Source organism: Rana temporaria, chromosome 3 (assembly GCF_905171775.1).
Source record: "Rana temporaria chromosome 3, aRanTem1.1, whole genome shotgun sequence".
Taxonomy (NCBI): Eukaryota; Metazoa; Chordata; class Amphibia; order Anura; family Ranidae; genus Rana; species Rana temporaria.
In genome coordinates, this window is record NC_053491.1 from 382534552 (window position 1) to 382557884 (window position 23333).

Below are 23333 nucleotides of genomic sequence, written 5' to 3' on the forward strand. Positions count from 1 at the left end.
ATTACCATTAACCACTTAAGCCCCGGACCAATATGCAGCCTAAAGACCCAAGGTGTTTTTACAGTTCGGGACTGCGTCGCTTTAACAGACAATTGCGCGGTCGTGCGACGTGGCTCCCAAACAAAATTGGCGTCCTTTTTTCCCCACAAATAGAGCTTTCTTTTGGTGGTATTTGATCACATCTGCGGTTTTTAGTTTTTGCGCTATAAACAAAAATAGAGCGACAATTTTGAAAAAAAAGCAATATTTTTTACTTTTTGCTGTAATAAATATCCCCCAAAAACATATATAAAAACATTTTTTTTCCTCAGTTTAGGCCGATACGTATTCTTCTACCTATTTTTAGTAAAAAAAATCGCAATAAGCGTTTATCGATTGGTTTGCGCAAAATTTATAGTGTTTACAAAATAGGGGATAGTTTTATTGCATTTTTATTTTTTATTTTTTTTTTACTACTAATGGCGGCGATCAGCAATTTTTTTCGTGACTGCGACATTATGGCGGACACTTCGGACAATTTTGACACATTTTTGGGACCATTGTCATTTTCACAGCAAAAAATGCATTTAAATTGCATTCTTTATTGTGAAAATGACAGTTGCAGTTTGGGAGTTAACCACAGGTGGCGCTGTAGGAGTTAGGGTGCACCTAGTATGTGTTTACAACTGTTTGGGGGTGTGGCTGTAGGAATGACGTCATCGATCGTGTCTTCCCTATAAAGGGAATGACGCGATCGATGCGCCGCCATAGTGAAGGACGGGGAAGCCGTGTTTACACACGGCTCTCCTCGTTCTTCAGCTCCGGGGAGCGATCGCGACGGAGCGGCTATAAACAAATAGCCGCGCCGTGGTCCCGGATCGCTCCCCGAGCGGACCCAACCCCCGCATGTAGCGGGGGGGGTCCCGATCGGACCCCCCACCCGCTAATAGGCGAGGACGTACGTGTACGCCCATGTGCCTGTACGTGCCATATTGTGGACGTATATGTACATGCGGGGGTCGGGAAGTGGTTAAACACCCCCTCCAACCCATTTGAATTAGGCGCCCTTACGCCCGCCGCGTTTACACTACGCCGCCCTAAGTAAGGAGGTAAGTGCTTTGAGAATCATGTACTTGCCTCTCTTACTTAAGGCGGCGTAGTGTAAACACGCTAGGCTACGCCGTCTTAAAATTGCGCGCCCGTACCTGAATCTACCCAATAGGGTTTTAGGATTGTTTAGGAGCTGCTGCAGTTAGGGGAGGTTCGACCTCCCCCAACCTTCCTCTCATGAACGCGGAAGAATCGCGTTTAGGATAGGAACGTTTTGACCGCCAGCCGCACTACTTTTTCAACGTTTCATTATGTTTGGCAACCCATTGAAATCAATGGGCTGTCAAAGCCAGAACGTACAGGAATGTGTGCGTTCTAGTGTGAACCAGCCACAAAGGAGAAAAGAAAAAAATGATATAATAAACAGCATAAAATAATAGGGGAGAAAGGATTTATTTAAAATGTACCTAAACCCAAAAAATAAATGTAATATATTGCAGATTACCAATGCCTAGATATGGCAGCTGCATTCTTTTTTTGAAAGACTTTTATTTTCTATATTTTCACCTGGCCATCCTACCAGTAACACGCTTCCTATTCCTGGGTGACAAAACTTACTGTATTAAATGAAAGGATTATTAGCATTTTCACCCTAAGACATGACTACAGAACACCTCCCCCTCTTAATATTGCCATAACATATGGGGAGGGGTTCTGTAGTCCTGTCTTATGCCTCGTACACACAATGTTTTTCCTGATGTGATTCCTCTCCAGCCTGCTTTGCATACACACGTTCATGCCAAATTACGCCAAACCAAAGCGCGGTGACGTACAACACATATGACGGGACTATAAAGGGGAAATTCCATTCAAATGACGCCACCCTTTGGGCTGCTTTTGCTAATCCTTGTGTGAGAGACAATTTGCGCTTTTCCGTCTTTGTGATTTTCAGTCCGTTACAGCGTGACGAATGTGCTATCTCCATTACGAACGCTAGTTTTACCAGAATGAGCATGCGTGTTTCTTTTCCCCTTGGAAAAGCATACGCACGAGCGGTTTTCGCGACTAAAAAAAAGACCGCCGGAAATCACAACGGGAAAAAAAGAAAGCTGGTTCTATTTTTTTTGCGGGCAGTTTTCTCGTCGGGAAAACTGCTATTGAGCATACACACGGATGGTTTTCCCGACAAAAATGGCAGTTTTCCCGTCGGGAAAACCGGTTGTGTGTACGAGGCATTAGGGTGACAATGCCAAAAATCCTTAGAGACAATTGGGAACAATTGATAACTGATAAGGTACACTACAGGCAGAGAGCCTGGGAGTTAAAAGCACATAAGACTTCTAATTGGCTATATTTGTTCCATAAGTGCAAAAAATACCTAATACTTTTAATTATATATTTAACAGACCAAAGGGCAACAAATGCCATGCGTTAATTATTGGGAGTTACATACGGTTTCACTTTGACTTGGGAGTTGTGTTACAGCCAGTTCAACAAGACTAATGACATTTTAGCTTTATTTTCTCAAGGATACCAACCATGTTATCTGACCCAGCACCAACAAACTTTGAGCAGTTAATACTAACAATGTATCTATGCTGCATACTTACTTCTCAAATAAGGATTCCCAGCCAGGTACAAAGCCCGGCTCACGAGTGAACCAGAGGAGGGTCATCAGGATGAAGAAGAAAACAGTAACCTTTTCAGGGTAGCTGAAAAATACATACATGGTTTTATTCTGTAAGGCACAACCAAAATCAATAAAGATGGAGTGAAGTGGTCTACAGCGATATAAATGTAGAAAACAGAAATTTGATTGGTTACTGAAATCAGAGACTTTACTCCAGAGGCGTATCTAGTGGAAATAGCGCCTATGGCAATCACTGAAACTACGCCCCTGTCAAAACATTGGAAACCCATCTTTCAGATAACCTTAACAAAAAAAACAGCTAACAAAACTAGTGATATGTATCATCCCTTGTGATACCTTGGGTAGTGACATATCCTCTTTATGGAGAAATCTGGGGTTTATTAGACCCCTGATCCCTCCTCTGCCCTCCAAGGCAAGGTAAATGCAGAACCAATACTGGAAGTGATAAAATCTTCATCATATAAGGCCTCAGTTTTCACAGAGGAGAGGGAGAAACTGATGTTCCTCCTTCTTCTTTGTGCGCTGCCAATCCGACCAGATGGAATGGGAGAGCCTGGGAGAGCAGGGGAGGGCTGTGGCTGAACGCAGCAAGGATAGCGCTGCCATTGTCCATTAGCAAAGGTGCTGAAAAGGAGATCCTGCCTATGCTCGGGAGGGGAGAAGAAGAGACCCTCAGACCCTGGTAAATGCCTTGCTGCCCAGCCACTTAACAGCTTCCCCTACATATGGCGTCCATGGCACTTACCATGGCTGCCATACCCTAGATACGCCACTGCTTTACTCTGCTCTTATGTAGACGGTGTGTAATGTGTGATTCCATGAATGAAAAGCACACACTTCTATGCAGGATCATTATGGGCAGTATGAGGGAACCTCCTGGAGTCTGAGGTGTGTAATTTTTTTTCTGTCTCTGCTTTCTGTACCTCCAATCACAAACACATTTTTAAAGCTGGTTTGAATATGATTGATGGGTGAGAAAAGCATCTTTATACTGCTTTTTTTTAAAACACTGGGCTCTCCATATGTAAGAGGCAGCAAGAAGCCTGTAGTGGGTGCTCTAGCATCACCAGCAATGGTGTTCCAGGATCACCAAGCTACCAACAAAAGGGAGTGGGGTGGATGGTGCAGTGCTGTAATACTTGCATAAAAACTGAAGTATTCTGCAGAACAGGGACGTACGGTGAAGTCAGTGGCTGTTTTTTTTTTTTTTGCAAGCTAAAATGAATCACATTAAATAGTCCCTAAAACATATTAATAGCTCCCCAATCTTTCCAGAAATCATTGCAAACACTTGCCTTATCCTCCAGCTCATGTTGTGGCCGTATCCATCATATGTGTGGGCATGTGAAGCCCAGTTAATTTTTCTTCCTGGTTTTCAGGGAGAGGTGCATGCTGGGCGATTTTTAGGCACAGTAATACCCAGAGAGTCCTGGGAAATGAGTGTCATAATTTCCCAGGAGGCAATGGGGTCTTAGGACAGGAAGTTAAACCAACTAGGACCAGGAACTAAGCAGATTACGAAATCTGCATAATAACAGCCAGATAGAAGTGAGTAAAAATGTTTTTTTTTTAATTATTATTTATTTTTTACATTAACCACTTGCCGACCGCGCTATAGCAAAAATACTGCTACAGCGCGGTCGAGTAGTTCTGACAGGACGTCCCTGGGACGTCCTCGTGCACTTCCTCGTCTGCGCGTCCACTACGACGCGCACGCGGAAGTGTCAATGCTCGCCGCGTTCAGGGGATCCGACGCTACACGGATCACGGTGAAGAGCCAATGATAGCGGCTCTTCACCACCTGATCGCTCCCTCCAATGAGGGAGCAGTCAAAATGTAAACATAGAGAGGTCATCAGGAGGTCTTCTTCTCTTCTCTCCTCACACCGATACAGCGTGTGAGGAGAGAAGGGATTTTTTCAAGTGAGTGACATCTATATTGTGCCCAGCATTGCCACACAGTGCCACTACCACTACCCATCAGTGCCCCTACAGTCCCAATCTGTGCCACTACAGTCCCCACCAGTGCCCATACAGTCCCCATCTGTGCCACCAGTGCCACTACAGTCCCCACCAGTGCCACTACAGTCCCCACCAGTGCCACCTCTGCCACTTCAGTGCCCATTGGTGCTGCTAGTGTCTGTCAGTGCCGCACCAGTGCCACTACAGTACTCATCAGTGCCGCCAGTGCTCTATCAGTGCCACTACCGTGCCCAGTGCTAATACAGTGCTCATCGGTGCTGCCAGTGCTCATCAGTGCCACACCAGTGCCACTACAGTGCTCATCAGTGCCCATCGTTGCCACCAGTGCCACTACAGTGCTCATCAGTGCCGCCAGTGCTCTATCAGTGCCACTACCGTGCCCAGTGCCAATACAGTGCTCATCGGTGCTGCCAGTGCTCATCAGTGCCACCCCAGTGCCACTACAGTGCTCATCAGTGCCCATCGTTGCCACCAGTGCCACTACAGTGCTCATCAGTGCCGCCAGTGCCCGTCAGTGCCACTACCGTGCCCAGTGCCACTGCAGTGCTCATCGGTGCTGCCAGTGTCCATCAGTGCTCATCAGTGCCACTACAGTGCTCATCAGTGCCCATCTGTGCCCGTCAGTGCACCACCAGTGCCACTACAGTGCTTATCAGTGCCGCCAGTGTCCGTCAGTGCTACACCAGTGCCGCCAGTGTCCATCAGTGCCCATTTGTGCCATCAGTGTCCGTCAGTGCTCCATTGGTGCCACCAGTGCTCCATCAGTGCCACTACAGTGCTCATCGGTGCCACCAGTGCCCATCGGTGCCACCAGTGCTCTATCAGTGCCACTACCGTGCCCAGTGCTAATACAGTGCTCATCGGTGCTGCCAGTGCTCATCAGTGCCACACCAGTGCCACTACAGTGCTCATCAGTGCCCATCGTTGCCACCAGTGCCACTACAGTGCTCATCAGTGCCGCCAGTGCTCTATCAGTGCCACTACCGTGCCCAGTGCCAATACAGTGCTCATCGGTGCTGCCAGTGCTCATCAGTGCCACACCAGTGCCACTACAGTGCTCATCAGTGCCCATCGTTGCCACCAGTGCCACTACAGTGCTCATCAGTGCCGCCAGTGTCCGTCAGTGCCACTACCGTGCCCAGTGCCACTGCAGTGCTCATCGGTGCTGCCAGTGTCCATTAGTGCTCATCAGTGCCACTACAGTGCTCATCAGTGCCCATCTGTGCCCGTCAGTGCACCACCAGTGCCACTACAGTGCTTATCAGTGCCGCCAGTGTCCGTCAGTGCTACACCAGTGCCGCCAGTGTCCATCAGTGCCCATTTGTGCCATCAGTGTCCGTCAGTGCTCCATTGGTGCCACCAGTGCTCCATCAGTGCCACTACAGTGCTCATCGGTGCCAACAGTGCCCATCGGTGCCACCAGTGCCCATCGGTGCCACCAGTGCCCAGTGCCACATTAGTGCCATCAGTACCACATCAGCGCCACTATAGTGCTCATCTGCACCACTACAGCGCTCATCAGTGCCACTAGAGTGCCCAATAGTGCCCATAAGTGAGTGCTCATCAGTGGATCCTCATCACCGCCACCTTATCAGTGCATATCAGTGGCAGATAGTCAGTTCACCCTCATCAGTTCCCATCAGTGCACCTTCAGTACCCATCAGTGCACCCTCATTAGACCAGCCTCATCAGCACCCATCAGTGCAGCCATATCTGTTCGTTTCCCTACCATAGTTTGTCACCACAGCCTACAGTCACCAGTATGGCAAAAAGGTTTTTTACCACTCAGCAGGCATACGAACATATGTGCTTGACCGACGAGAGCAGCGGGGAGCTCTCTGATTCTGATTCAGAATATGAACCGGTTGTAAGCAGTGGGTCTTCTTCAGATTCAGAGGAAGAGCCAAGTGTTCCCATGAAACGAAGACGTATTGACATGGAGCAGCAGGCTACCACAAGTAGCGCTGTGGCGTCAACCAGCAGCTCAGTGCGATCCACCAGAAATGCAGTGGCATCAACTAGCAGCTCAGTGCCATCCACCAAAAATGCAGTGGCATCAACTAGCAGCTCAGTGCCATCCACCAGAAATACAGTGGCATCAACTAGAAGCTCAGTGCCGTCCAGAAGAAATGAAGTACCACTGCAGCAAAGGCCAAGAACCAGCACAGTGTCATCTCAGCCCCAAAGGGTTAGGACCCATGCTAGCCTTCCCTATGCCCTTGAAAACCCTATTTGGCTTCCCCCCAATTCAGGAGCAGCAAACATCCCCCCTTTCACCGCCCAGCCAGGTGTTAAGGTGAACAGAGAGAACTTTGCCCCTATTGATTTTTTTCATTTAGTTTTTACCCCAGACCTATTATCCTCCATCGTGGCATAGTGCAACCTCTATGCACAGCAATTCATAAGAGACAACCCTGATTCAAGTTACGCCCGTCCCTATAAATGGAGAGCATTGACAGTGGAGGAATTTAAATTATTTTTAGGCCTAACGTTTAACATGGGGATCTAAAAAAAAAATGAATCATACTCATATTGGTCCAAAAAACCCATCCACCACATGCCAGTCTTTTCATCCACTATGTCAAGAACCAGATACCACACGATAATGCGTTTCCTCCATTACAACGACAACACCCAGTGCCCTCCCCGAAATGACCCATCACATGACAAATTATTTAAAATTCGGCCACTTCTAAAAAAAATTTCTGAGAAATTTCCCCAGTTATTTGTCCCCGACCAAAATATTTCCGTGGATGAGTCATTGGTCCACCTCACAGGCAGGCTTGGCATCAAGCAGTACATCCCAAACAAAAGGTCCCGATATGGGGTTAAGCTCTACAAGCTATGTGACCGGGTCACGGGGTACGTCTACGCCTTCCGGGTGTACGAAGGGAAGGACACCCAACTGCATCCCCCTGAATGTCCAGAATATATTGGAGTCAGCGGAAAGATTGTTTGGGAGCTTGTATATCCACTCTTTGGAAAGGGTTACCACCTTTATGTGGATAACTTCTATACTAGCTTGCCCCTCTTCCGCAACCTTCACCGGATGGGCACTCCAGCGTGTGGTACAGTGCGACCCAATAGGAAGGGTTTCCCGCAAAGGCTCATTATGGAAAGACTGCGAAATGGGGAGACGGCGTCTTTGCGGAATGAAGAAGTATTGGCTATCCGGTGGAGGGACAAACTAAATGTACACATGCTCTCAACGATACATGATGACACCCACGTGGAAATCCTCAGAAGAAACGGCCCTGTCCAAAAACCGGCATGTGTTCAAGACTATAATCTGTTCATGGGGGGAGTCGATTTCAATGATCAGATGCTCGAACCCTATCTTTCCACAAGAAAAAGCCGCCATTGGTATAAAAAAGTCTCCATATATCTTTTCAATTTGGCCATTTACAACACTTATGTCATTTACCGTAAATCTACAAGGACCCCCTTATCTTATCTTTATTACCAAGAAGAAATTGTCTCCTCCCTTTTGTACCCTGAAGACTCACCAGATGGCATTCGCTCCGATTGCGTGAGCAGACTCCATGAACGACACTTTATTGAGAAAATCCCCCCCCATGAATCAGGCCGAAAACGTCAGAAGAGATGCCGTGTGTGCACCAAAGCAGGAACTAGAAGAGACACTACATATTATTGCCCTGATTGTCCTTCCCAACCAGGCCTTTGTTTCAATCAATGTTTCCGCCGTTACCATACTTTACTAGATTATTAGGAAAGTATGGTAAACGTAATTATCATTTACGGCCACACCTCTTATGCCACTGTACATACCGCTGCCTGCTCCTGAACTGACCCTGGCTTGTTATACGACTACTCTTCTGCCTAACGATAAACTGTACCTACTCTGACTGCTCTGGAAATGACCCTGGCCTGTTATACGACTACTCTTCTGCCTAACGATAAACTGTACCTACTCTGCCTGCTCTGGAAATGACCCTGGCCTGTTATACGACTACTCTTCTGCCTAACGATAAACTGTACCTACTTCTGCCCGCTCTGGAACTGACCCTGGACTGTTTGACCACGATTTTTGCCTGCCCCTTGGATTGATCTTTTACCCTGCTATGCTAGTGGGAACACAGGGGTCTCACATATGTGAGGGGCTCCAGAATAGTTTTTCTGGATGAAAAAACTAAATTTTTAGTTTTCTCATTCCCAGATTAGGGTCTGGTTGCCCGGAGGCTTCAAAGAGATTTGGGTGGGAGAAGCCTCTACCCCTGTCCCCATTCTTTCCTGGCCTGCTACTTGGACCATGTTCCTGCTTACTACCAGGACCAATATTTTGGCACTGCTGGCAATGTTTCTACTTGCACTGGCCCTGGACTATATATGGACAGTATCCCTGCCTGTACCGACTATGGACAATATTCCTGCCTGCTGCCTGGACAATTCCATTCACTGTCGCTGACCACGTCCCTGCCTGCTGCCTGGATCAGGGCTCTCCTCCTGTGGACAATTGCACTACTAAAACCACAGGTAATCCTTTTTTTTTACCCATTACTCAGCAGAATGTATTTTAGGGTGTAATTCTTGGTATGTAAATGCTGTGTTAGAAATATGAAGGGCCTTCAAAAATGTGATAGATTGTAAGGAAATTGGATGTGTAATTTGTGTCCCTACAACACCTGATGGTGCTTCTTGGATGTTGGGTCTCTATGTGGCCACGCTATGTAAAAGTCTCACACATGTGGTATCGCCATACTCAGGAGGAGCAGGAGAATATATTTTGGGGTGTAATTTTTGCTATGTACATGCTATGTGTTGGAAATATCCTATAAATGGACAACTTCGTGTAAAAAAAATGCATTTTCATTTTTTTTCCACATTTTCCAAAAACATTGGCAAAAAAATTAACTGTTCAAAAGACTCATTATGCCTCATAGATTATACGTTGGGGTGTTAGCTTTCCAAAATGGGGTCACTTTGTGGGCGTTTCCATTGTCCTGGTGCTCCAGGGCCTTCAAAAGTGTAATAGGTGGTTGAGAGATTAGATGTGTAATTTATGCTCCTAGAATGCTTGAAGTTGCTACTTCGGTGTTGGGCCTCTGTATGTGGCCACGCTGTGTAAAAGTCTCACACATGTGGTATCGCCATACTCAGGAGGAGCAGCAGAATATATTTTGTGGTGTCATTTGTGGAATATACATGCCAGGTGAGAGAAATAACCTGTTATAATGACAATATGGTGTGAAAAAAAAAAAATCCTAATTTTGCAAAGAATTGTGGGAACAAATGACAACTTCAAAAAACTAACTATGCCTCTTAATAACTACTTTGGAATGTCTACTTTCCAAAAAGGGGTCATTTGGGGGGTATTTGTACTTTACTGGCTTGTTAGGGTCTCAAGAAATGAGAGAAGCTGTCAGTATTCAGATGTGATCAAATTGTTCAATTTTCAGAAATTGGTACCATAGCTTGTAGACCCTATAACTTTCACCCAGACTAAATAATTTCCCAATTTTTTTTTTTTTTTTACCAAAAATATGTAGCAGTATACATTTTAGGCCAAATTTATGAGGAAAAATTACTTTTTTGCAAAATGTTATGATAGAAATGAAGAAAAATTCATCTTTTTACAAAATTTTCGTTCTTTTTTCATTAATAGCGAAAAAAATAAAAATCGCAGAGGTGATCAAATACCACCAAAAGAAAGCTCTATTTGTGGGAAAAAAAGGACAAAAATTTCATTTGGTTATAGTGTTGTATGACTGAGTTATTGTCATTCAAAACGTGAGAGCACCAAAAGCTGAAAATTGGTCTGGTTAGGAAGGGTGTTTAAGTGCCCAGTGGTCAAGTGGTTAAAGGCAAGCTGTTAATAGAAAGTACATTTTTAGGGTGGAACTCCACTTTAAGAAAACATCAAGCAGGCTTTTACAGTGATACAAAATGATAAAACTCAGCGCTGCTCTTAAATATACAAATAAATAAGTGAACAATAATATATTAAAGTAAGAGGAAAGAGCCTGATGAAGAAGCATGCATGCTTTGAACGCGTGCACCTCCCCGTTGACTCCTGACCCGGAAGTGACGTCATCTACGGCTGTGCGCTCGGGAACTCCATCCTCCTTCTCTACTCCCTGAGAGCGTCTGGTTTCCCCACCGCTGCCGATAGAGGCAAGGAGCCACGGCGACCCCGCAGCATCAGCAGTACCCGGGATTAGAGCGGATGAACCCCCATACAGATAAGTCGTGTTTTGTAGCTCCTCTGTGAGTGCATTTCTAATGTCTTTTTATACTTTTTAATAAACACTTATTTACTACGCTCAGAAGGCGCCGCTTTTTTCCTCTTGCTACATTTCAGATTTACCTTCATCTGCAAGCTGGCTGTCACCTCTGCGGAAGTTTTAGTCTAGATGGACACACGATAATGGACTTATGTTTATAATTTCCCTAGAATATCTATTGCTAACTACCGTTGCCCTTATAGTAGTAGGTTCTACAACTATATTAGGAGTGCGCTCAATTAATCCATTGTTTTTTATAATATATTAAAGTGCTTGTGCAAACACATAAGGTTCAATCAAAGTGCAATGTAATAAAGTCATTTAGTGCAAAATGAACGTGTCCACTTCTGCTTGTGAAGATAAGAGTGCCACTCCATGCTCCCCTCCTGGGTCCCCACTCACCAGCAGTAAGCTTTAAATTTGCATGGTCTTTATCCTACATCACTAGTTGAGGTGTATCCCACGAATAGCAAACTTTAAAGGATTCCAAGGTCTTTAATCCATATCTATGGTAATTTCTCCAATATGATGATATGAGTATAACATGTGTCAATGAACAGAGAGATGCACATAGCGTAATATTGCTAAAATGTTTTGTTAAAAACACAAAGAAATGCACATACATCAAAGAAAGGCATAAAGGTAAAAATCGCCACCTTGGAGTGCTGCCAGCCGTTACTGAACCTCATGTGTGTGGTTCCCATTTGACGCGTTTTGCTCCTCCCACTGGGCGGTTTTAGAAGCTAGGGATGACCTTGACTGGCTGCCTTATATGTGAAAAAAAAACAATACACCCAAACCTCCTACTCCTCTCACTAACTACGTTGTGTGTTATTCTACTTCCTGCTTCTGACGGAAGTGTGTTGGCCGCCATATTGCTACTCCCTGTTGTTTCAACCCACTCTCCCATGAGCACAAGAAGTTGCCGGCCATCGCATAAAACATGTACCGCGTCTGATACATTGTGTGTGGCGGTTACCTCTATAGTGCTATTATATTTTTCAGCTTACCTAGATGGGGAAGTTTGAATGGCCACAATGATGCTAACCGCATTGTATTATTGACTTCCTGCTTCCGTCGGAAGTATGTTAGGAGCCATATTTGTATTCCTTGTCTGCTTAACCTGCCTTTCCTATAGATACAGGAAGTAGTCAGCTACCATATTGGTACTTCACGTTACGTCTATTATGCACTACTATCGCCATTTTGGTACTCCTGCACAATCCAACTTACTTCCTGGTGGCATAAGAAGCTCAAATTGGCCGAGACAATAAGTATACTTGGTGGGGGTTATCCACAAAGCCGCGGCGCAACGTAACTTTTCGGATTTAAGTTACTCCGCCGCAAAATTCCCAAGTTAGGTGCCGATCCACAAAGCACTTACCTGGAATTTTGCGGCGCTGTAACTTAAATCCGTCCGGCGCAAGGCGTTCCTATTCAAATGGGCGAGTCCCATTTAAATTAGGTGCGCTCCCGCGCCGGACGTACTGCGCATGCTCCGTCGGGTAAATTACCCGACGTGCATTGCGCTAACTGACGTCGCTCCGACGTCATTTGCTTAGACGTTAACGTAAATGGCGTCCAGCGCCATTCACGGACGTCTTACGCAAACGACGTAGAATTTAAAATTCGACGCGGGAACGACGGCCATACTTAACATGGCTTAGGACAACTAGGGCTTAGCCCTAGTTTTACGCGGCGGAACTCGACGTAAACGACGTAGATTTAGAGCGTCGGGCCCGTCGGAGCGTTCGTGGATCGCCGTAACTGGTCATTTGCATATTCTACGCCGGCCTCAATGGCCTCGCCACCTAGCGGCCGGCCTAGAATTGCATCCTTAAGATCCGACAGTGTAATTCAATTACACATGTCGGATCTTCGTCCTAACTATGGGAAACTGAGTCTGTGGATCAGTTCCATAGTTAGGACCAGGGATACGACGGAGTAACAGCAGTTACTCCGCCGTATCTCTTTTGAGGATCTGGCCCAATATCTTTAAATCCTGTTCTAATAAAATTACCAATTCTTCCAAACTAGGCACCATGCCAGATAAATTAATACTGGTATATCAATATAATATACCGGTTTCTACTCATGTGTATGCCCATCACAAACATGATAATCAACTAAATACATTATTCAATACAATACATAAAAAAAATACATAAATTATAAAAACATCAATAATTAGAAATAAAGCAATTTACATCTAAATCTACATCCAACCCTGTAGGTGTCATTGAGTGTAATTGGTATTTCCATTTAGTTTCATTCTGTGATATGGCTTTTTTTATGTTAGTACCCCTCCAATGTCTTTCTACTCTATCTATCCCACAAAAGGTAAATTTTGAAGGACCTCTGTTTTGGAATCTTTTGAAATGATTTGATAAACTGTGCTTGCGGAATCCTTTTTTGATGTTATTAATATGTTCACGCACTCTTACTTTTAGCTCCTTGGTGGTTCTACCCACATACTGTAATCCACACTCACATTCTAAAAAGGTTTGTGACATGTGTGGACCTGAATGTGATGAACCTAGATATTTTATACACCTGTCCTGTGAATCTGGATTGAAAATGGGTGGTTTTCTTCTTTTCACTCTTGCATGTTCTACATGTTAGACATTTGCCACTACTAAAGAAACCAACCTTATCCAAAAAGGTTACCAGTTTCTTTGGTGGGTCAGGGATGCTCTTTACAATCTTGTCTTTTAATATGGATGGTCATCTATAAATTAATTTAGGTCGATTGGGAAGTGTTTTGGCAAGTATTGGGTCCCTCATTAGGATTGGCCAGTGTGTTCTTACCACTTTTTCAATTTGTTTATATTGTCTATTGTATTCTGTGCAGAAGGCTATTTAAAAAGCTGTTTTTTTTTCGTGGTTTAGGGGTGAGTAATTCTCCTCTATCCGTTAAGCCAACCTCCTCCTGTATTCTCTGTAGGTAAGGGCATTTATATCCTTTTTGGGCAAATCTGTTTACCAACATATTAGATTGTATATCATAATCTTCCTTTTGATCACAATTTCCTTTGATCCTCATTAATTGACCTTTCAGTATGCCCATAATCCATTTTGGGTGGTGGCCAGTAGAAGTAGCAATATAAAGTAGCTGTTCCTGTCCCTACTTTTAAAATGAGTGTGCACAAGCATTTATAATATAATTGCCTCTCTACTATAGTTAGCTGAAAAGGAAATATTATATTTATTGATGTTGATTTGTTGTAGGAACTATTTTAATATTTGTTCAGTGCTCTCCCATACTAAGAATATGTGAAAATATATATCTGCTGTATGTTAATAATCCTGGGTTCTCTTTTACCAAAAATGTCTTCCGATTTCCATTTACTCATAAAGATGTTTGCAACCGTGGGGGAATACTTGGCCCCCATGGCCACACTCTTAATTTGTTTAAAAAATTGTTTAGCATGCCAAAAACAATTCCTACCCATTACCAATTCTAATATATCCACCATAAATTCAATCTGAGTACTCTTCAAACTGGTTTTACAATTTAAGGCCCACTTTATCTCGTCAATGGCATCTTTTTGTTTAATATTGGTATACAATGAATGAACATCGATTTTTGAAACAAGTTAAGGGTGTAGCCATGGGGGCTAGGTATGCCTCCACGGTTGCAAACATCTTTATATGTAAATGAAAATCGGAAGACATTTTTGGTAAACGGATACCAGGATTAATAACATAAAGAAGTACGGACAAGAACAGCTATATAGAAATAACCATAGATGTGGATTAAAGACCTTGGAATCCTTTAAAGTTTGTGGTTGATGGGACACACCCCAACTAGTGATGTGGGATAAAGACCTTGCAAATTTAAAGCTTACTTCTGGTGAGTGGGGGCCCAGGAGGGGAGCATGGAGTGGCACTCTTATCTTCACAAGCAGAAGTGGACACATTCATTTTGCACTAAAGGACTTGTTTACATTGCACTTTGATTGCACCGTATGTGTTTGCACAAGCACTTTAATATATTATTGTTCACTTATTTATTTGTATATTTAGGAGCAGCGCTGAGTTTAATCATTTTGTATTACTATTAGTTTTTTTTTTTACTTTACACGTCAGCAGCAGCCTATTGTTTAATTAATATGTCTTAATTTAATACATTTGATTATCCATTGCACATACCATAGCGCGGGCACTTATTTATTTTGTCAGGCATATACAGTGCCTTAAAAAAGTATTCATACACCTTGAAATTTTCCACAAAGTGTTATGTTACAACCAAAAACTTAAATGTATTTTATTGGGATTTTATGTGATAGACCAACACAAAGTGGCACATAATTGTGAAGTGGAAGGAAAATGATAAATGGTTTTCAATTTTTTTTACAAATAAATATCTAAAAAGTGTGGCGTGCATTTGTAGTCTGTCACCTTTACTCTGATACCCCTAACTAAAATTTTGTAGAACAATTGCCTTCAGAAGTTGCCTAATTCGTAAATAGAGTCCACCTGTGTGTAATTTAATCTCAGTATACTGTAAATACAGCCATTTTGTGAAGACCTCAGAGGTTTGTTAGAGAACCTTAGTGAACACACGGCATCATAAAGGCCAAGGAACACACCAGAAAGGTCAGGGATAAAGTTGTGAAGAAGTTTAAAGGGGTTAAAAAGTCTCAAGCCTCGTACACATAATTGTGAAGTGGAAGGAAAATGATAAATGATTTTCACAAATAAATATCATTACTTTGTGCTGCAATTACACCTGCGAGTCTTTTTGGGGGTGTCTCTACCAGCTTTTCACATCTGGAGAGTGACATTTTTGTCCATTCTACTTTGTAAAATAGCTCAAACTCTGTCAGACTGGATGGAGAGCATCTGTGAACAGAAATTTCCCTTTTTTTTTTTTTAATACTTTATTTTGCAAGAGAACGCACAGTAAATACGTGTAGCGAATTCCAAGGAACAATTCCAAGAATTATGCCGCGTACACACCATCACTTTATGTGATGAAAAAAAACGACGTTTTTAAAAACGTTATTAAAATGACCGTGTGGGGGGAAAACGTTGTTTTATGTCTTGTGAAAAACGACAAAAAAAAATTGAAGCATGATTCAATTTTTTGTGTCGTTTTTCAAAACGTTGTTTTTTGTGTCATTTAAAATGACCGAGTGTAGGCTAAAACGACGTTTAAAACGACGTTTTTAAACCCGCGCATGCTCAGAAGCAAGTTAGGACGCGAGTTTGAATGGAACAGAATGCCGTTGTACGTGCTGAACGTAACCGCGCTTTGCTAGAGCTTTGAGAAAAAATGATGGTGTGTATGCTACATCGTTTTTGAAAATGAAGTTTGAAAAACATCGTTTTTTTTCATCACATAAAACGTTGTTTTTTTCTATCACAAAAAACGACCGTCTGTATGCGGCATAAAGGTCAGCATCACTCAGGTCATTGCATATGTAGTTGTGAACTGTAGACTAAAGTTCAAACTGTGAGCGTCAGGATCCAAAGAGTCTCCGTATCCCATATGACATTTTTGCATGGAGAAGGAGAAGAAGGTAGAGATGAGGAAGAGAGAGGAACAAAAAAAAAAGCAATTTCCAAGTTTTGCCACAGGCTCTCAATTGGATTTAGGTCTGGACTTTGACTGGGCCATTCTATCACATGAATATGCTTTGATCTAAACCATTCCATTGTAGCTCTGGCTGTATGTTTAGGGTCGTTGTCCTGCTGGAAGGTGAACCTCCACCCCAGTCTCAAGTCTTTTGCAGGCTCTAACAGGTTTTCTTCTAAGATTGCCCTGTATTCCACTAGATTTTAGTGAGGGGTATCAGAGTAAAGGGGGCTGAATACAAATGCACGCCACACTTTTGAGATATTTATTTGTAAAAAAAATTGAAAGCCATTTATCCACTTCACAATTATGTGCCACTTTGTGTTGGTCTATCTTATTAAATCCCAATAAAATACATTTGCGTTTTTGGTTGTAACATGACAAATGTGGAATATTTCAAGGGGTATAAATACCTTTTCAAGGCACTGCATTAAAAATGGACATTGTCTCATTCAGTAGCATTATAAATAAATGAATGAATGAGATAGAGATCTAATTTTCTCTTTTTTTTTTTTACAAATAATAAATAAAATGGAACTGATAAATTATATTTATTATTTATAATAACTTATTTATTTATCTTCCTTTGTTCCCACTCTGCTTTTCCCAGCTTTGGCCCAGAACACAGCAAGGCTTGTTTTACACCTATGCATTTTTTAGTGCGCTTTCAGTTTTGCAGAAACACGCTACAGTCCATTTAACATGGTTTCCTATGGATGAAATTCACATCTGTGCATTTTATGGAAAGGGCCAGGGACTTTTTTCTGGTTTTTGTTCCCATAGACTTCAATGGATCAAAAGCGTGTATTGAAAAACACAAACTTCACCTGCAATATGTAAACTGCAACCTGCATAGATGTGAATCAGGCCTAAAACAGGACCACATGCTGGGCCTGTGCACTAAGTGCCATTAGAGAGAAACTTTCTGAGGGTGCTTAGTGCGCACCCTGATAACCAATTGATAACAATTTTTATAGTATCAGTTGATGATTGGCGTCACATCCGAAATAGGTAGAACAAAAATAGGTTGGATAGTTGGACCTTAGAGGTGCCAAATTCTCAGGATAGCTTTCTTTGGCTGGCTTTAGATCTGCCTGATGGGGACAGACACCCTGTTCATCTTACAAATGCATTGGTGGAAGATTTTAGTGCCTCGGTTTTGGGGCTTCTCAGTACTTTTCTTGCTTTAACCACTTAAGGACCGCCTCCTGCACATTTACATCGACAGAATGGCACGGCTGGGCACAGGCACGTACCTGTACGTCCCCTTTAAGTGCCCAGCCGTGGGTCACGGGCGCGCGCCCGGGACCTGGTCCAAAGCTCCATGACCGTGGCCGCGGGACCCCCCACCAGCCACCAGCTCTCTCCTCTGCCCCTCCAGCACTCCCTGGTGCGATGGGATGTGAATGAGCAGTGGCATGCTAAAAGGCTAAACCAGCTGCCAATAATGTCGTGATCCCTCCAGAGCTTGGACTGGCTCTGTGACGTCAACCGACAGCAGGGTTCAGGTTGCTGTCAGCTGACTCTGGGTCACAGGAGTGCAGAAATAAGGGCACTCATGTGACCCACAGAAGTATGGCCAAAAGAGATTTGGCCATAATTTTCCTTTAAACATTTAAAACTGTACATATGCACTCATATACCTCATTTTTCCCAACTTCTCATATTCCTCCTGGATTCTCTTCTCAGACAGTTCTTCCTGTTTGGTCTTTTTCTTCTTGCTGAGAGAACAGGTTTCCCTAAAACTAAAGCATAATATGGTCAATTTATAATTATCAATAAGTGCACCGCTGTCCCCCTACCATACCCAGAAATTATCTAAATACATTTATAGATAAGAAGCAATCCCACATAGATTAACAAATATGCATTGGTTCTAAAAAAAGGATCCTGAGTCAATGTTCTCACTACTCTTATTTATTTTAGTTAATGTCAAGTTAAAACTACCCTTTGTCTGATCATTTTGCTGATTGTGCATTCTGTTACAGTGACAATGTTACAATATGATAACTGGAGCAGAGGAGATTGAGGGAATGCTTTTTATGATAACAAGTGGAGCTTTTCTGAAAAATGATTCTGTTGCTGTCTGTCATGTCAGTTACTAAAAGGTTGACTTTAAAGAAAAGCTTCCTTACTGAGTACGCCCCCTATGTGTCATGGTATTTTGTTTAATGTACTCACTTGCATCCCAGGAACAACCAATGCAACCACACCCAGGTCAGCAGCAGCACAGTGATGGTAATGGGCAAGCTGAACACAAACCATGTTCCGAAATTGACCACCTCGGCATCTGGGTAGCGGCTGCAGATTTAGTAATAATATGTGACAAAAGAAAACAAAGTTACAAAACAAATAATAAAATATACTCTAATGGTAAACTTAATCACCCACTTTGTTGTTTTAAAGGTAAGGTTTAGTCAAAAATGAATTTTTCCCCTATAGCTGCAGTCATATCACTTACCTGTAATGAAGTATGTCCCACATAGTGCAGGCTGCAGCTATGTGTAGAAATCTCCTCTGCTGGGTGCTCGGTCCTCCTGGCACCAAACTTTTGGCACAACAAAGGGTTATTTGCGTACACACTGTCAGAATTTCCAATGAAAAAAGTCATATAAATTTTTTTCATCTAATATTCCGACCGTGTGTATGCCCCATCGGACTTTTTCCGTCAGAAATTCCGACGGACTTAAGGCCCGTACACACGGTCTGACTTTTTGCCAACAAACTTCAAAATCTGCAAGTTTTCAAATTTGTCCGATCGTGTGTACGCTCCATCGGACCAACATTTTCGGGTTTCATCGGACAAAAAGTTCGGTCTGCAAACGGACACATTTTTCGACAACAAAAGTCCGAGGGTGCCTAGTCCGACCGTGTGTACAGCAAGCCATCGGACTTTTGTACAAAGTTCAAATCAACCAACAATAGCAGAAGTTAACCAAAGGGTGGCGGTAAAGAGCAGAAAAGAGCAGAAAAACCATGTGATGTTGGGAAAGTTTTAGAAAAGTTTTCAGAAAAGTCTGAGCGTGTGTATGCTATGGGTGTGGCCGGACAACTCCCTTCGGACAAAAATCCAAGGGAAAGTTTGTTTGATGTCCGATCGTGTGTACGAGGCTTTAGAAAGAGAACATTTTCTCTTTTTTTTTGACAGAAAAAAATTCTGTCGGAAATTCCGTCTGTATGGAATTCCGACGGAGAAAAAAACATGCATGCTCGGAAACAATTTGGCGCATGCTCGGAAAGCATTGAACTTAATTTTTCTAGGCTTGTCGTAGTGTTGTTCATCACCGCGCTTTTGACTGTCGGAATTTGGTGTTCCACTCAAGACAGCTTGAGCGGAATTCCGTCGGAAAAACCCGTCTTAGTTTATTCCAATGAAAAAAACGGTTGTGTGTACACGGCATTAGGCCTTCAGGCTGAACTGCATTTAAGACAGTCCTATGTTGACCTCTCCCCTCTCATTCATTAAGAAAAGCCTGTGCATTGGAATGTAATTTGATCTCTGAATTGGGGAGAGATGGACGAATGACGGGATTCTCTCCTCCATTCAGGGATCACCTTACATTTAGTGTAAACAATGCATTGTCTTTTCTCAGGGGATTCGAGGGGAGGAGGAGCAGGTCCCTGTTAGACCGCCTTGAATGCAGCCCAAAGACCAAAAGCTATTAACAACTGCCATGCTGGAAGTTCATTGCCAAGAAGAGGACCAGGAACCCTGCAGAAAAGATTTCTACACTCTGCATGATGTTGGACAGTTGCCACGGATTCTGTGGGTTTAGTTCTGCATTTAGTGAATGGCGAAAAGCAAAGATCGGGGTCTGCTGGATATTTCATTAGGGCAGCTCCACAGTACACTTTAAAAAAACAGCGTTTAGATACAAATTGGTGCCAGCACTCCGATATGTGATCATATTAAAGCTTAAAGCGGATGTGCCACTAAAAATATATATTAAAAGCCAGCAGTTACAAATACTGCAGCTGCTGACTTTTAATATAAGGACACTTACCTGTCCTGGAGTCCAGCGCCGATCGCAGCAGATGACGAGCCGATCGCTCGTCACCCTGCTGCTCCCCCCTCCATCCACGGTGAGGGAACCAGGAAGTGAAGCGCTCCGGCTTCACTGCCCGGTTCCCTACGGCGCATGCGCGAGTCGCGCTGCGCCCGCCGATTGGCTCCCGCTGTGTGCTGGGAGCCGAGTGTTCCCAGCACACAACGGGGGACGGACGGGAAGCAAGGGAAAAACCCGTCTTTTGCCCGCATCGTAGGGCCGGAAGTGGGTGCAGATACCTGTCTGTAGACAGGTATCTGCACCCCCCTCCCCCCTGAAAGGTGTCAAATGTGACACCGGAGGGGGGAGGGTGCCGATCAGCGGGACTCCACTTTAGAGTGGAGATCCGCTTTAACTCCAGACAATTTTATATTTTTTTAAGCTTGGGATAGAGAGGGGAAAAGTTCAAATTTCTGTCAAAGTTATTTCTGTGGTCATAGTGCCAGGTCTTCTTTAATAAAACAAAGAGCAACAAGCAAAGTGCAGAATCCCATACCAGCCAATAAGACATGATCAGAAACAAAGTATTTTAAACAGAATTGCAGATTTATAGAGAGACATATAAATGCCGTATATCATTCTAAATGACTGGCAATGGGATGGCAACAAGTAATGACATATATCAAATCTCAAGATTTTTAATTGTGGAGTGGGTGGGCTTTGGGTGTAATAGGTTTCTGAAAAGCTAAAGTAGTTTTTAGGCTTGATTGGCTAAATATAGAGCTACCTTTCCAGTATTCCACTTATTTGAATAAGATTAATAGCTGGATTCAGGTAGGGGCGCGCATCTTTAAGGCGGTGTAGCGTATGGCATTTACACTACGCCGCAAGTGCTGTATTCACAAAGCACTTGCCTCCTAAGTTACGGCGGCGTAGCGTGAATTGGCCGGCGTAAGCGTGCCTAATTCAAATGGGGATGTGGGGGGCGTGTTTTATGTATATTACTTGTGACCCGACGTGATTGACGATTTTTATGAACGGCGCATGCGCCGTCCGTGTACATATCCCAGTGTGCATTGCTCCAAAGTACGCCGCAAGGACGTATTGGTTTCGACGTGAACGTAAATTACGTCCAGCCCCATTCACGAACGACTTACGCAAACGACGTAACATTTTCAAATTTCGACGCGGGAACGACGGCCATACTTAACATTGACTAGGCCAGCTATTTGATGGAATAACGTTACGCCGGAAAATGCCTTACGTAAACGGCGTATCTTTACTGCGACGGGCGCACGTACGTTCATGAATCGGCATATCTAGGCATTTACATATTCTACGCCGAACTCAACGGAAGCGCCACCTAGCGGCCAAAGGAAAAATTGCACCCTAAGATAGCTAGGTTTAAGTGTATCTCAGTTTGAGCATACACTTAAACTTAGGACGGCGCAGATTCCGAGTTACTGATACGCCGGCCTAACTCTCTCTGAATCTGGCTAATAGTATTACCTTTGTTTTATCCAGATGTTGTACTGGTCATGAGTGTGTAAATATGATAAAATAAATAAAGGAATTAAAAAAGTAAAAAGTAATAAAGTTTGACTGGATACTTTGCATTCTGTGTGTCATCATTACACTTTAAAAAAGATCTGGATTTTTATTATTCAGCAATAAAATCTGGGTGGCATTACTGGCACTGAGATACCTACTTCTTGAAGTGCTCCAGGAAAATTAGACTGGTGGAAGTTCCAATAATCGTAGTCAGACCCCCGATGGTGGCAGCGTAGGAGACACCGAGAGACAAACACTTGCAGATCATGTGGTCGTGTTTGGATCTGTATTTTCCTTGTTCTTTTGGATCTTTGGTCTCAGAGGATGGAAGAACCAAGATTTGGGTCTGTAGAAGAAGATATATTATGGCTTAGAATAGATCTGTCTACGTTTGAGTACCTTTCCTCAACTGGCACAGACAGAGAAGATAGCACTTTCCTGTTATAGGGCTAACTTTTTTTTTTCTTGGATTTTCACTGATGTATAAAATATTTTTAACCAAAGTACCAAACATATGAAGTACACTGCAACCCATTTCATTGCTGTGTATGATGTGTACTTTTTCCTTCCAGTGGAATACGGCTCACCTATGGGAATGAGTGGGGCCTGGAAGGGCTGTGCATTGTCAGGCAGGGCTGCACAACTAGCCTGGTCTGGGACAAAAAATAGGCCCGGGCATTTTAGACTGAGCAGCCCGGGGGTGGGGGGTGCGGGGGGGGGGGGTTTGGGGCGCGGCGTGGTTAATGATGGGATGTGGGGTGAGATAAAGAAATATAGATAGACAGAGAGAGAGAGAAAGAAAGAAAAATAGATACAAAGAAAGATATAGATAGAAAGATAAAGATAGAAAGAAAGGTAGATAGATAGATAGATAGATAGATAGATAGATAGATAGATAGATAGATAGATAGATAGATAGATAGATAGATAGAGAAAGAACGATAGATAAAGAAAGAAAGATAGATAAAGATAGGAAGGAAGATAGATAAAGATAGAAAGAAGGGAAGGAAGGAAGATAGATAGATAAAGATAGAAAGAAAGAAGGGAAGGAAGATAGATAGGAAGGAAGATAGATAAAGAAAGAAAGATAGATAAAGATAGAAAGAAAGAAGGGAAGGAAAGGAAGGAAGATAGATAGATAGATATAGATAGATAGGAAGATAGATAAAGATATAAATAAAGAATAAAGAAAGGAATAAAGATAGATAGATATATAGATAAAGATAGCTAGATGGATAGATAGATAAAGATAGAAAGAAAGAAAGAAGGGAAGGAAGATAGATAGATAGATAAAGAAATATAAAGATAGAT

At 43.1% G+C, this 23333-nt stretch overlaps 1 protein-coding gene across 1 annotated transcript in view; it reads right to left on the reverse strand.

The window, feature by feature from the left end:
• Positions 1-23333, reverse strand: part of SLC13A4 (solute carrier family 13 member 4) — a 98511-nt gene that overhangs the window by 28418 nt on the left and 46760 nt on the right. The window contains exons 8-11 of the mRNA XM_040345678.1: positions 22181-22368; positions 18667-18786; positions 18129-18230; positions 2640-2741 (exon numbers count right to left, since the gene is read on the reverse strand). Coding sequence (XP_040201612.1) covers positions 2640-2741; positions 18129-18230; positions 18667-18786; positions 22181-22368 — 512 coding nt within the window. The remainder of the gene's footprint in view (positions 1-2639; positions 2742-18128; positions 18231-18666; positions 18787-22180; positions 22369-23333) is intronic.